The 15,740-nt window shown below is 39.2% G+C and overlaps 1 protein-coding gene across 1 annotated transcript in view; it reads right to left on the minus strand.

Moving 5' to 3' along the window:
- LAMC1 (laminin subunit gamma 1) overlaps positions 1-15,740 on the minus strand; it is a 175,939-nt gene that overhangs the window by 122,503 nt on the left and 37,696 nt on the right. Inside the window, exons 2-3 of the mRNA XM_029933360.1 lie at positions 749-997; positions 11-474 (exon numbers count right to left, since the gene is read on the minus strand). Of these exons, the coding sequence (XP_029789220.1) occupies positions 11-474; positions 749-997 (713 nt within the window). The remainder of the gene's footprint in view (positions 1-10; positions 475-748; positions 998-15,740) is intronic.

A 15,740-nucleotide genomic window follows, 5' to 3' on the forward strand; every position in this document is an offset into this window, starting at 1 on the left:
TTCCTCTCGCCCAGCGGCGTCCCCAGGAGGCCGCTCCGCCGGCTGAGCCTCGGGGCCCAGGAGCCGGACTCGCGGGGCGGGCGGTGGCGGCGCTCGTACAGGAGAGACGGGCCTGTGGGCGCCGGGGCGAGGACCGCGCGGCTCGCCGACCACTGCCCCGCGCGCCGCCTCCGCGCCTCCCTCACCCACCCGGGACACAACCCGCACTCGGCGCCGACCCCCGACTTCCGAGCGCGGGCCCGAGTGCGCGCCCCCGAGGAGGAAGGAGCAGGGGGTGGGGTCGGCGGGATGGGGTGGGGTCTGGCGGAGGAGAAAGCCCAACCCCGGCCTCCTCCCAACAGCTCCCGCGGCCCCCGTAGCTGTTCCCCCGCCCTCCGCGCTCCGAGTACTGAGCGTCCGCCCGGGCGAGTCCCGGCGGCGGGGGCGGCGGCATCTCGCGCTCGGGCCCGAGGCGCGCGATCGTGGGGGAGGGGCCTCGAGGGGAGCGAGGCGTGCGAGAGGTGGGCGGGGAGGTAGGGAGTGTGGGAGGGGGGAGCAGGGGAGGGGAAAAGGAGGGGGAGGAAAAGACGGGGAGAGGGAGGGGCGGCGGGCGGTGCATGCCGGGAGGGAAGGGGAGGCTAAGGAGAGCCATCCCCCCGTCGGAGTTCGGAGCTGGGGTCTCCCGGCTCTGCGTCCCCGGAAGACTCAGGCTGGGGAAAGGGGCGACGGCGGGAGCCTTAAAGGGGCGACGTTAGGTGGGTGAGGTCACTCGGAATCGGCCCTTGGGCCCCGCGCCAACCTGGGCCGCTACCGCGCGGATCTCCGCACCACCAGGTGTTGGTCCTTGAGTCCAGCCGGCCGCACTCTGGGGCCAAAACCGGAGGGACCTGAAGGTGGGAGCTGCCCGCAGGCTCCTGGCTCCCGCAGCCGGCCCCGGAATGCCCCCTGCTGCGCGGGGCTGCCTGGAACCCTTTCCTAGGAGAAGTCCCGGGAGTGTCCAGGGAATTGACACGGTCCTCTGAGAATAAAGGGCCTGGTCGCAGCATCAAAATGAATTTTTTGGAGCAATTTCCTGCCTCTAAATTAAAGTGTAACCCGCCGTTTAACTGGGGCAGAGAAGGAAGTGAAAGGGCTGGGAATGGAATGACATTTTTCCCCTGGGTACGAAGACCCACTGCGAAATTCTTCCACTGTGTTGTTTATGTTCTCGATCTTGCCTTTAAAAGACTAGAAATTATCTGGATCTGACATCCTCCTTTTGGGGCCTGCTGAGTCACGGAATATTCTCCTTGCCAGAATGACTCAGTTCACAGAACCTGAGCCAGAAGATCATGAGTTTTAGTCCCCGATCAGAACCTGGGCACTTACTCAGTGCTGATACGACAAGCGAAGACCCGGGAAAGGAGCTGTAAAAGTGGACGGCCCGAGTCGATGGTTTTTAAACCTTTGGGGTCCCCAGGCAAAGTGGATGCTCCATGAGACAGATTTTTTTAAACTTTTCCAGATCTTAATAGTAAAGTGAGAATAATAAATATATGCCCCCTCCCCACGGGGGAAAAATACCCAACCCAACTGAAACAGACACAAAAACCCATACCCGGTTTTGGATCCAGTATTTCTGTTTGAGAGGGATAGTGTGGATAGGAAATAATGAATAATGAAGTAAGGAAATGTTAGGTTACTAAGATTGGGGTCAGTGTTCCCTCCAGGAGGACTTTAAGGATAATGGTCTGGTTGTCAGAAGTGAGGTCTTCCGGACTTGTCAAAATGCTGAGCTTGCTTAGGGGATAGGTGGATCATTTATATTGTTCATTTATTTGACGAGATGGGAGATCACGCATGGCTACAAGTCTCTTAACTCCTCATCCTTTGGCATCTCCACTTTAGGAGAAGAAAGTTATGGGATGTTGGTGACAGTCTTTTAATCCTTTCATATTTGAGTTGAAGTAAAATATACTTATTTTTACCTAGAGAGGATGATACTATCTCTCAGCCTTTTATTGTACTTGAGAACAAACAAAGGCATATAGGACAAAGCTAAGAATGTTAGTTGTAAACAGTGCTAGATATTTTTAATAAATGTATTTAAGTAAATATATTAAAGCGTTTATTTGCTCTTAGAAATTTTCAATATTCTATTAGGTATTGGCACACCAAAGGGTGGTCTCCTTTTGTTTTCCACCAAGTCAAAACAGATAAAGATAAGGAAAAAGCAGAGGTTGCAAAACTAACATAAATATGTGCTTGTCACGGCTCCCTTATGGATTCTCATGTGCAAGGATAACTTTAAGCCATTACTTCTGCCCCATGATTTAATTACTAGAACCTCATCTGATATTTGTAAAGCACATGAAGAGATTTTGAATTAATTTCTAAATTCTATTGTTCACAAGGAAATAACTATTTCAAAAAGAGATTAAATGCCTCTTTAAAATGCCACAGACAAAAAAAAAAAAAAAAAGCCACAGGCCCAGGCTATGTGCTTCATGATAAAAAAAAAAAAAAAAAAAACTTGAGAGACTATTGAATGCTGAGAATGAACTGAGGGTTGAGGGGGAAGGGGGAGGGGGAAAAGAGGTGGTGGTGATGGTGGAGGGCACTTAAGGGGAAGAGCACTGGGTGTTGTATGGAAAACAATTTGACAATAAAATATTATGGAGAGAAAAAAAATAAGTAAAATGTGTTTTCTGTGCTTGGTTGGAAACTTTCAACTTTCAGTTCGTGATCCTTCAAAAAAAAAACAAAAAAAACCCCACTTTGCTCCAATGTTCAAATCCTAGTTCAAACAAAAGAAAAGTTAAAACAATTTGGAAATTTTAAATGCTAATTAACTATTTCATGATAACAAGTATTTTAGGTACCTAGAGATTCTACTGTTGACTAAATAGGCTTGGTATAAAAAATAGTGAAAATGCGGCACCTGGGTGGCTTAGTTGGTTAAGCGACCAACTCTTGATCTCAGGTCAGGATCTCATGGTTTGTGGACTGGACTCCTAGGGTCTCTTCGCTAACATTCCAGAGCCTGCTTAGGATTCTCTCTCTCTCTCTCTCTCTCTCTCTCTCTCTCTCTCTATCTCTCTCTGCCTGTCCGTTGCATGCGCTTGCCCATTCTCTCTCTCTCAAAATAAACGTTTTTTAAAAATAGTGAAAGTGTGTGAGATTTTCTTTTACTTAAGGTTACCTGTTTTTTTTAAATCTTTAATACATGTTCTTACCTGCTTAGAAACTACAATATCTAGTAAACAGATGTGGTGTTTAGAAGCAAAGTATAAAGATGTGGGAGAAATGGTTTCAGATCCCTCAAAAGATTATCTTAGTGCCCAACCACCAGCATCTATGCAGCAAGAAAAGTAGAATGAGGAGATATAGTTGTTTATTATATAGACAGAAGAGTGCCAAGATTTAAAAAATCCCACTTAGAACTCCAGAGAAAAGAGATTTACCCCATCAGGGTCTCTGTGAACGTTAAGGAAGGCTGCTGGTTTTCCTGGCTGGGGTCATCTGCAAATCCCTGGGCATCCCCCTCCACCCCCAGCCAGTTGAATGGAGTAATGTCACTAAGCAGCCCCCCAGGAAATGATGGAGTTTGCAACAGCAGTTCTCCATCAAAAGAGATTGCTGTCGCTAGAAGTGGGGCAGGTTACAAGGTAGAAATATAACAGATGTCTACTACACCCAAGGTGAGAATGCGTGACATAGGAAAATGACTTAAAAGGTTATTGGACCTTTGTACAAAATTTTGCCCTTTTAAAAAATCTATAATTACCAATGTGTTCATTTTCCCATTCCTTAGTCTTTCTGACTTCACTTCCTTGTATTTTTCCCAAGACTAATCACCACTGTACTATATGCTTTATCTTTTATATTTAGAATGCAATCTAAGTAAAGATAACAATATTTACTACTAACGTAATGACGTTAGCCTATATTTACCCTGCATCTTAGGCTTTTCAAAAAAATGTAATAACTCTGAAGTAGGGGATATTAACTATGTAGAGTTGAGGAAACTAAGGCTCAAAGAGATTAAGTAATCGCTATAGAATAGTAAACAGCAAAATCAAGACTAGAGCCTGCATTTTCTGTTTTTCTATCCAGTTTCGTTTCCTTTTCTGTTGTGTAAAGATCATGGTCAAGTGTAAAGGAAGAGCTACCTTGAACTTTCAAGGTTTTTAGGTTATCAAATGGGAATTCTAAATTAGATGAAAATTAATGTGATACTGGAAGAGAATTACAATATCCCTCTTCAAAGTTACAGTAACTACACATAATCCTTTGTGTTAGGTTTATAGATCCTTCATGGATCCTTGGTACAAGTCCAAGCATAACAAGATAAGATATCTGCTGTGGCCATGCTCAGGTAAAGACAGGATTCCTCTTATATGAGGTAAAGCCCTTTCTTCCTACCCAGCCCATGTACTCAGTTTAAAACATTTTTATATGTTGTGATGCTAGTTTAAAAAGGGAGAGAGGAGTACACATACCATAATTTATAAAATTTAAGTTAGAACTTTATTTATAACAAAGACAATAAAAAAGGAAACATTTCCCCAAATGAGGAGCAAAGTCCAACCGCTCCCCAACCCAAAATCTTCCCATCAAAGGAACTTCACATCTCAAAAATTTTGTTATTCTACTAACCAGATGTGGACTGCATCCCACCACAGGGAACAGCATGGGGACTAAAGTTAATAATACTGTATTGCAGGGGTGCCTGGGTGGCTCATTAGGTTAAGCATCTGACTTCAGCTCAGGTCATGATCTCATGGTTTGTGGGTTTGAGCCTTGCATTGGGCTCTGTGCCAACACCTCAGAGCCTGGATTCTGTGTGTGTGTGCCTCTCTGCTCCTCCCCCTTTCATGCTCTGTCTCTCTCTGTCTCTCAAAATTAAATAAATGTTAAAAAAAATGTTTTTAATAATACCGTATTGCATATTTGAAAGTTGCCAGGAGAGTAGCTTTAGAGTTCTCATCACAATGTAATAATGTAATGTAATATTAAAAGTTCTCAGCACACAGAAAAAAAAATGCATCTATAAATGGTGATGGATGTTAATTAGATGATTGTGGTCACCATTTTGCAGTAGATACAAATATCGAATCATTATGTTGTATACCTGAAACTATGTCAATTATACCTCAATTTAAAATCTTTTTAATGTTTATTTATTTTTGAGAGAGACAGAGTGCGAGTGGGGGAGAGGCAGAGAGAGAGGGAGACATAGAATCCGAAGCAGGCTTCAGGCTCTGAGTGGTAAACACAGAGCCGGACGCAGGGCTCAAACCCATGAAAGTGAAATCATGACCTGAGCCAAAGTCAGACACTCATTTGAATGAGCCACCCAGGTGCCCCAATTATACCTCAATTTTAAAAATTCAACTGTAAATAAAGAAGAAGAAAGAGATGTTATTTCTTTTAAAACCAAAGTTATTATTAGTTTTTTTTCCCCACATTTAATTGCCTTATAGTTCATTACCTTATTCAACTACTTGGATATATATTGCAATAGGTTTGTGGGGTTTTATTTGGAGGGTGTACCTGTAAATTATATTATTCAAAATTAAAAGCTCACAGCTTTTTGAGCAAGATTCTTTGGGAAGCTGATCTAATACCAGCTTTGCAATATTTTTCTGGCTGAAATGATTGTGGTCCTGGCCCAGAACTCAAGGGCATCCATCTCCAGTTTGTATTTGAACAAATGCTAAATTACTTTTCCTACCACCCAAATTTTATTTATTGTAAAGACCAAATTCAAAGCAAGAGTTTTAGAAAATTCACTCATAATTCTGCTACACTGACATGACTTTTTCATCTATCAGAATTCCCTCTCATTCTAATTTTAATTTTAATAGACATCCTTATTGAAGTACAATCAAAACCCCCAGAAATTCCAAGGGTACAGTTCAATAGCTCATAGCACAAAGTGCAAACAAACACTACTATAATCACTACCCAGGTCCAGAAACAGAATATTGCCATAACCCAAAAGGCCCATCCTGCTGCTCGACAATCATCTGCCCTAATCAACAATTCTTATATGTGACATCTATTCTTACTTCTGCCCCCACAGATTAGATCAGTTTTGCTCATTTTGAAGGCTAGTTAAATAAAATCACACAGTTTGTATTTGTGTTTTTTATATGCATCTGTATTGATGAATGTAGCAATAGTTCATTATTTTTATTACATGGTGTTCTATAATATAAATAACATATGGTTGTTTATTCATTCTGTTGTTTGTGGACATTTCAGTCATTTCCAGTTTCCAGCTATTATGAATACTATTACTTGTTACTACCAAAATTCTTACTTGCTCTTTGGAGATATATCTAGATACATAGATATATTTTTTAAGGGTACGTAGCCAGGAATGGAATTACTGAGCTATGGGGATAGTTACGGGGAGAGGCATATTCAAATTTGGTAGATATTCCTAAACTCTTTTCTGAATTACTTGTACCAAAATTCTCACCTACCACTCACCTACCAACTGTGTGTGAGAATTGTGTTTATACCGCCTGCTCACAAACACTTGGTATTGTCAATGTTTTTAATCTTCACCATTCTAGATTAACATCATTATGTTTCCAGTGCTGAACTCGAGGGCATCTGACTCCAGTACGTGTGTGTGTGTGTGTGTGTGTGTGTGTATTATTTGTGTGTATATTATAAGTATATAAACAAATTGTGTCATTGAATGTATAGTATTGAATCATGGCTTTAATCCCTAATTCTTTAATTACTAATTAGACTAACATCATTTTCATTTGTTTTTTTAAACCATTTGGGAATCCTCTTTTGTACCTTCTCACTTGTTTTTGTTCATTTTTCTATTGAGTTGAATGTCTTTTCCTTAATCATGTGTAGATATTCTTTTTTTAAATGTTTATTTATGTTTGAGAGAAAGAGAGTGTGAGGCAGGGGAAGGGCAGAGAGAGAGACAGACAGACAGAGGATTTGAAGTTGGCTCTACGCTGATACAGAGAGCCCAACATGGGGCTCAAACCCACGAGCCTTGGGATCATGACTGAGCTCAAGTTGGATGCTCAACCGATTGAGCCACCCACATGGCCCTTGTGTAGGTATTCTTTACACATCTTGGACATAGACCCCTTTTCTGGTTCTATGTATTGTAAATATCTTCTTTCACCCTAGTTTGTCTTTTCTGTCTTTAATAATGTCTCTTGTTTTTAAACTTTTATTTATGGAAAAATTCAAACATAAGTAAAAGTGGAAGACGTATGTAATAAAACCCCAGGTTCAAAACAAGAGTCACAAACAATCTTGCTTGAGCTATGCTCCCATATTTCTCCCTTGCCTCACTCCTCCCATCACCACTTAATTATTTTGAAGCAAAAATCACAGCTATTATACCATTTCATTTAATGGTGTCCTTTGATGAAAAAATTCCTAATTTAAATGTCATCTAATTTTGAAGTTGAAGACTAGTGCTATTTCTATTTTTATTTAAAATCTTTGAGGATATTAGCATATGTTTGTTTGGTGTGACCTGGAAATTTTATCTATCTTTCACATTTATTTATTTATTTATTTATTTAATGTTTTATTTATTTTTGATACAGAGAGAGACAGAGCATGAGAGGGGGAGGGGCAGAGAGAGACACAGACACAGACACAGAACTGGAAGCTGGCTCCAGGCTCTGAGCTAGCTGTCAGCACAGAGCCCGACGCGGGGCTCGAACCCACCAACGTGAGATCTGACCTGAGCGAAGGTTGGAGGCTTAACCGACTGAGTCACCCAGGCGCCCCTATCTTTCACATTTAAATCATTAAGGGGTGCCTGGGTGGCTCAGTCAATTGAGCATCCAACTTAGGCTCAAGTCATGAACTCATGGTTCATGGTTCAGGGGGCACCTGGGTGGTTCAGTCGGTTAAGCCTCCGACTTCAGCTCAGGTCTCTGACCCTCCCCCTCTCATGCTCTGTCTCTCTCTGTATCAAAAATAAATAAAACATTAAAAAAAAAAACCCTACATTGGGTTTTGTGCTGACAGCTCAAAGAAATTTATAAACAAATAAATTTAAATTTTCTATTTCTTCTATAGTCCATTTTAGGAACTTGTATTTTTCAAGGAATTTGTCAGTCTCATCTAAATTTCAAATTTATTGGCATAAAGTTACTCATAATAACCCATTATTTAATGATGGGAGGAACTTTATTCCTAAGTTACTAGGTTTATCAGTTTAATTAATTGTTACAAATTACCAGCTTTTGGCTCTTTAATTTTTTTTAGTATTTGTTTACCATGTTATTCATTTGTGCTTTTTATTATCTACTACCTTCAATTTTGAGTTTGATAGCCTGTTTTGATTTCTTTTTATTTTTGAATTATTTTTAAGTTTATTTGTTTTGAGAGAGAAAGAGAACACAAGCAGGGGAGGAATAGAGAGATGGGGAGACAGAGAATCCCAAGCAGGCTCTGCGCTATCAGTGCAGGGCCTGACACGGGGCTCAAGCTCACAAACCATGAAATCATGACCTGAGCTGAAAGCAAGAGTCAGACGCTCAAGTGGCTGAACTACCCAGGCACGCTTCCTGTTCTAATTCCTTGACTGAAATCTTAGATAATTAACTTCAGCTATTTTCTCCCTTATATGTGTGCGTAAGGACATAAATGTCCCTCTAAACACCACGTCAGCTACATTCCATGAGTTTTAATGTACCACACCATCATTATTATTACTCAATTCAAAAAATTTTCTAACTTCTATTCAAAATCTACTTTGGTCCATAGGTTATTAAGAGTGTGTTGCTTAAATCCCAAACATTTGGACATTTTCTAGTTATCTTTGTTATTATACTGTTTGTTATATCATTATTTAAAATCAAATAACTGGGACCTTAGGAAATATATTGTTAATTCTTGTGATGGTCTTGCTTGGATCATGGAGTCTGCCCTTAGCTGTACATTAGGAAGGTGAGAAAAAGGACTTTGTGGTTTGAGCAAATTGAAAGGGAGGGCTGGCATCAGAACCTCTCTGATCCAATACACTGGGTTTATATCACAGGAGAGGCAATGGCCTTTCCATAGCAGAGAGGAGTCATCGGAACTAACTCCTTGAGGCTGAGTAACAGTTCTGGGTTCCTGCATTTACCATTACACGGGGACCTGGAAAAGGAAAGAATTTTCATAATAAGTCAGATAGATGTTTGGAGTCATTACTACTAAAAATATGCGACCTTAAGTTATTCTCAAGGCTGGTGACACAGGATATAGCATTTTTCATTTGATATCATATTTCACTTGGTATTTAGAAGACATGAATATACTTTGGTTTTCCTAATGTGATTATTATATCCATTGCTAATATTCTCTCAGCACTTACTATGTGCCGGGGACATTTCTAATCGTTTTACCTCTATTGTTTCAATCTGTTCTCATGTCAATTATTATCCCCGTTTTGGGATGAAGAAATGAAGGCACTGTTATACTAAGTAACTTGCCCAGGGTAATTCAGCTGGTGGTGGAGCCTGGATTTAAGCTCCGGAGATCTGAAGCTGGAGCCAATCACCTTTCTACTATGCATAATAATCACAGCTTATTTGGAGTTTTCCAGGTAGTAATGACATTTTAAGCAATTAATTTAAGTATATTAACACATTTAATCTTTGCAATGACTTTATAAGGAGGTATTTTTACTATCATGCTATTTTATAGAGACGGCCCAGTAACTTGCTGGAGATCACACAGCAGTAAATGACAGAGCTGAGATTCAAACATGGAGAGTCTGGCTACAGAGTCTTTGTCTTCACCACTATATAACACAGCCTCCCAAACTATATTGACTTATCAAAGACACAGCCGATCAGAAGACATGAACGGACATTCTTCCAAAAAGATGTACACAGATGTCCAGCAGACACATGAAAAGATGCTTAACATCACTAATCGTCAGGAAAATATAAAGCAAAACTACAATGATATATCACCTCACACCTGTCAGAATGGCCAAAATCACCAACACAAGAAATAACAGGTGTTGGTGAGGATGTGGAGAAAGAGGAACCCTCCTACACTGTTGGTGGGAATGCAAACTGGTGTAGCCACTCTGGAAAACAGTATGGAAGTTCCTCAAAAAGTTAAAAATAGAACTACCTATGGTCCAGCAATTGCACTACTAGATATTTACCCAAAGAACACAACAATACTAATTCAAAGGGATACATGTACCCTTTATAGCAGCATTATCTACAATAGTAAAATTATAGAAACAGCCCAAGTGTCCATTAACAGAAAAATGGATGAGAAAGATGTGGTATATATATATATATATATATATACAGTATTTTCACTTACTTGCCTATGTACTGATTATATTGTATAATAGATAAATATAGATAATATAAATACACACAATGGAAGATTACTCAGCCATAAAAAAGAATGAAATCTTACCATTTGCAATGATGTGGATGGAGCTAGAGAGTATTATGCTAAGTGAAATAAGTCAGAGAAAGACAAGTACCATGATTTCACACATGTGCAGAAACAAAACAAATAGGCAAGGGGGAACAAAAGAGAGAGTGAGGTTAAACCAGAAACGGCCTCTTCACTATGGAGAACAAACTGATGGTCACCTGAGGGGAGTGGGTGGGGGATAAGTGAAACAGGTGATGGGGACTAAGGAGTGCATGTGTGGGGAGCGCTGGGTGTCGTGTAGAAGTGCGGAATCACTCTGTTGTACACCTGAAACTGATGTAACGCTGTATGTTAACTAACTGGAATTTGAATAAAAACTTAAGGAAAAAAAGACACAGCTAGTGTCAAACATGTCAGTTCACATATATTATTAAATTAACATTCACCTAGCTTTGGTAACTATGTCAGGGGTGATGAGACATTTATTTCTGAATGGATGCTTTGCTCATAAATAAGTTCTTCATAAAGTTCTTTCCAATTTTTAAAATTTAAAAATCTAATTTATATGCCTGATAGAAATAACCTGCAAACAATAATGTTTAGGACAAAAATCGCTATGCAAAAATATACATATTTTTTTAGTTTGAATTCTATCCCCCAAAACAATGGCTATTCCAACTAAGATCAGCTGAGAGAAAGGAAACTTCAATTTGCCTCAAGTTATGCACAACAGATTACTTTTTCCATAGTTGCAACCTGAATTATTAAAGTTTAGAAGTTAAACAATAATGTTAAACCACTCAAGGACTTCATAAATATGCTGTAATGACAAGGCTTATTCAGTGTTAGTTCCACATGAAGGGGAAAGGGTCCATTTTCATCCAAGTCCACAGACAGGGTCACCTAATAATCCACTCAGCCTAGTGACAGCCCAGCCAGAAGATCCTCTTCCCACACATCACATTTCTTCAACTGCCCAGTGAACTATACGGTAATTGGAGCCCTTTACTTGCTTTTAAGTATCAGTGCACCATAATTTTAGGCATCAGACTTTAAGTCCCGTCTCCAATCACATTTGACTAAAGTAAAGAGAGTTTTGTACTTTCACCTTTGATCTTTGGGGTGTGTTCACTATACCCATTTGTTAACCGCACAGGACAGGCATTTCCAAAGCAGGAATTAATACTGACTCAAACTGATTTTTTGGAAAAGTCATTCCGGAAGTAATTTGACGTCAGTTAAGGCGTCAGAGTCTTAACTGAATACAAGAATGACATTTTTTTTCAAAGACCTAGATGGTCTTTTCAATGTTTATTGTATGCACATCAGTAGAACCTTCTAGGCATAAGTCACCTTTGTTTTGTTTTTAATAGCATGTGAACATTTGTGCTAATGGAAGCACTGGTCATTTATTCTGGAATGAGTTGTGAAAAGGACAGTCTGAATAGAAAGGACCTCTATGACATCACTGCAGTTTTAGCAAAGAAAATACTACAGGCTGTAAAGCAGGAATACAATATAATCAGTACATAAGGCAAGTAAGTAAAAATACTCCATATGCCTTCCCAAGCAGAAAAAGAAAATAATCACTTCCAAAGAATTCTTCTCAGTATGTCACAAAATGAAGGTCAAAGCAAATTGTTAAAGTCTGAGAAATAAAAAACAAGCAGAATGTAAAAAATAATGCACTCCAGAAACTGGCACCATGGCAACAGTCAGAAATACTTCAAGGGGGAAGAAGCCTTTAAATAATTATTATGGGCTAAATGTGGACCCCAAAATTCATATGTTAAAGCCTCAACTCCAAATATGATGGTATTTGGAGATAGGGCTTTGGGGAGTAATTAGGGTTAGATGAAGTCATGAGGGTGGGGCCCTGGTCTGATGAGATTAGTGCCCTTGTTAAGAAGAGACACCAGAGAGGGGCGCCTGAGTGGGTCAGTTGGTTAAGTGTCCAACTTAGGCTCAGGTCATGATCTCACGGTTAACGAGTTTGATACCTACATCAGGTTCTGTGCTGACAGCTCCGAGCATGAAGCCTGCTTCAGATTCTGTGTCTCCCTCATTCTCTGCATCTCTCTCTCTCTCTCTCTTTCTCTCTCTCTCAAAACTAAATAAATATTAAACAATTTTTTTGAAAAGAAGAGACACCAGAGAGCAAGTGCTCACTTGCTGATGCATGGGTGCATTCTCTCTCTCTCTCTCTCTCTCTCTCTCTCTCTCTCTCTCTCTCTCCTTCCCTTCCTCCTCCCTCTCTCTCTCTCTCTTCCCTGTGAGGACCCATCAAGAAGGTGGCAGTCTGCAAGCTTGGCCAACACCCTGATCTTGGACTTCTGAGCTTCTGAAGTGTGAAAAAATAAATTTCTGTTGTTTGAGCTACCTGGTCTATGGTACGTGTTAAGGCAGCTGACCTGATACCATTGCTAAAAACTACTTTTACTCTGTCTCAGTAGACACAAAGGGAACCTGCTATATCTCAGAAACTGTGAGTACTGAAGATGAGCCTGCTTTTTCTTCATCAGTTGTGGTACCTAAAAATAGGGATAAATTATATCTTAGTATGCCCAAATTTGTCACAATCTAATATTCACTAATGTCTAAAACATACCAGTAAAAGCAACAACTTAATAACCCAGAGAAGTTCAACTAGTCCCAACAAGATGCCAAAATCTCATCTGCCTATAGCTGTAAGATACGTTCCAGCTCCAAAACCTTATGATTTTATTTAAACTTTAATTTCAGTAATTTTAAGGATGGATTTTCTTCACTCAAAATGTATAACATCTGAACATTCTCACGGAAGTAAGGTGTAAGAACTGAGAATTATAATACTTTTCCCTCATTTTGTATACAGGATCATTTTAATTAACTGGACAGCTTTACATTATTTTCAAATACCAGAGTATCCTGGAACTTCCATCTTGGGTAGCTCATTATAAAAACATCATATCAATGTCAGTTGAGTGCATGAAGGAGTCATTGTTATCAGGCTCCCCTTCTGACCAGTCTTATCCCCTCATCGGTGATATATAATTACAGAGCAGTACTGGAGCTAGAATTGAATAGAATGTGTTTCCCACTGCTATGCCGGAACACCAAGGAAGCGTCCTTCTTAGCTCTGGTGGATCAGGGCAATGGCTAGTGACACACAAAGAATAAATTCATGTGTGTGCCTGATTTCATTCATACGAGATGGGTCTTTAATATTCCAGATCACCTGATTTCAGATCACTAAGATTCTTTGTTTTTGTTTAGTTTTAAATATTAATACAAATGAGAGATGGGAGGGTATAAGAAAAAAGTAAATTAGATCTTAACATTAACAAATTTGTGAATGAATAAATGCAGTTTACTTTAGGTTTTTGTAAGTTTTCAATATACTCAAAAGGACCTCAGAGAATTTTTTTCCGTGTATTGATTTTAAGGTTCTTGCACATAACACGGGGTCATTAAACATAATTAACTGAGTTGTTGGGAAAAAATACATGCTGAGATGGAGCCCAATAAAATGAAAACAATGAACACGAAGTATCTTGTATCTCTGACCCAAGACCTAGATGCCAGCCCCAAAGTTCATTTCTTCCTTTAGGCAAAGCCAGGAACCCTTCCAATTATCTGCCTGCTGAGGGTTTCTCCCATCCATCTTTCATTCTTGTAGGCTAACTCTTGCCAATCCTTCAATTACTGTTAAAAATTAAGTGATCTGCTTATGCAGAAGGCTAGGCACCAGAAGGGTTAAGGTTGTGAGGGGAAGCAAGAGTTTCAAAACATTGCTCACAGTTTCAGTTCCTTTTTTAAATTTTTTTGTTATTTATTTGTTTTTGTGACAAACAGATGTTTATTTATTTATTTTTATATGAACAGGGGAAGGGTAGAGAGAGTAAGGATGGGGAGGGCAGGGGGGAGAGGGGAGAGAGGCAAATGATCCAAAGTAGGCTCTGTGCTGATAGCAGAGAGCCAGTGTGCACCTTGAACACGAACTGTGAGATCATGACCTGAGCTGAAGTCAGATGCTTAACCAACTGAGCTGCCTAGGCACTCACACAGTTTCAATTCTAAGTGATTTTATAATTCAGTCAAGATGACAGAACATATAAACGTTAAAATTATTGAAGCACATTTACAAAATAACATGAAATTTTAAATGATATTATGTAACTCAGATGCATAAATGCATAAGAGTTAATGTGCAAAGAACCTCCTTCCCCAATAAAAGAGTGAATAAATGAGCCATGGATTAGAGGTTTTTTTTTTTTATTATTTATAGCTTTTATTTACTTTTCCTACTTTTCAAACTGGACTAGTTAAGGTCTTAGAGTCATGGGCTGAAACTAAACAGTCTTAACATATAGATACCCTGCATACATCATAATATTTCTGCAAATATTTAGATAGAGAAAAATTTCTCTGGCCAAAGCAGTTAAAAATATTGGGAATATTTGCTTCTTATTCATGTGATGCCACTTTTATTATTATTATCTTTTAAAATTTACATCCAAGTTATTTAGCATATAGTGTAATAATGATTTCAGCAATAGATTTTAGTGATTCATCACTTACATATAACACCCAGGGCTTATCCCAACAAGTGTCCTCCTTAATGACCCTTGTCCATTTAGTCCATACCCCCACCCACAATCCCTCCAGCAACCCTCCTCAGTTTATTCTCTGTATTTAAGAGTCTCTTATGTATTGTCTCCTCCTTGTTTTTATATTATTTTTGCTTCCCTTCCCTTATGTTCATCAGTTTTGTATCTAAAATTCCACATATGAGTGAAGTCGTATGATACTTGTCTTTCTCTAATTTTGCTTACCATAATATACTCCAGTTCCATCCACATTGTTGCAAATGGCAAGATTTAATTATTTTTGATTGATGATTAATATTCCATTGTATATATATATATATATATCACATCTTTTTTTATTTTTTATTTTTTTATTTTTCTTTTACTTTATAAAGTTTCATATTTTTTTAACATATGCAATTATTTTCCATCATTTACAATACAGTCGTTGCAATGACACTCAAAACAGAAAAGCAAAGTAAAAAATCAAAACACCAACTTCTGTTTCATGTAATTAGACTTATACAGAAATTAGAAGGTTAAGTAACAACTAGTTAATCACCTAATTTCACAGCTATCTGAAGTGGCAATCGTTATATAGCAGCTTATCTATGATACATTCATGATAAATGATACAATATATTACTTGTTCATAGGCTACAACACAGCCTGCTTAATACCTTTCCTTAAATTCCACCTCTATACTACAATATGCTTGAGGTCCATGCAAAAAAGTAGCTACCTTTTATGTAGGAAATGGATGATTAAGTCTTTGGTGTTGTAAAAGCAACTTCATTTAAACATAACCACCCCACC

This window comes from Suricata suricatta, chromosome 3 (genome assembly GCF_006229205.1).
Source record: "Suricata suricatta isolate VVHF042 chromosome 3, meerkat_22Aug2017_6uvM2_HiC, whole genome shotgun sequence".
Lineage (NCBI taxonomy): Eukaryota > Metazoa > Chordata > Mammalia > Carnivora > Herpestidae > Suricata > Suricata suricatta.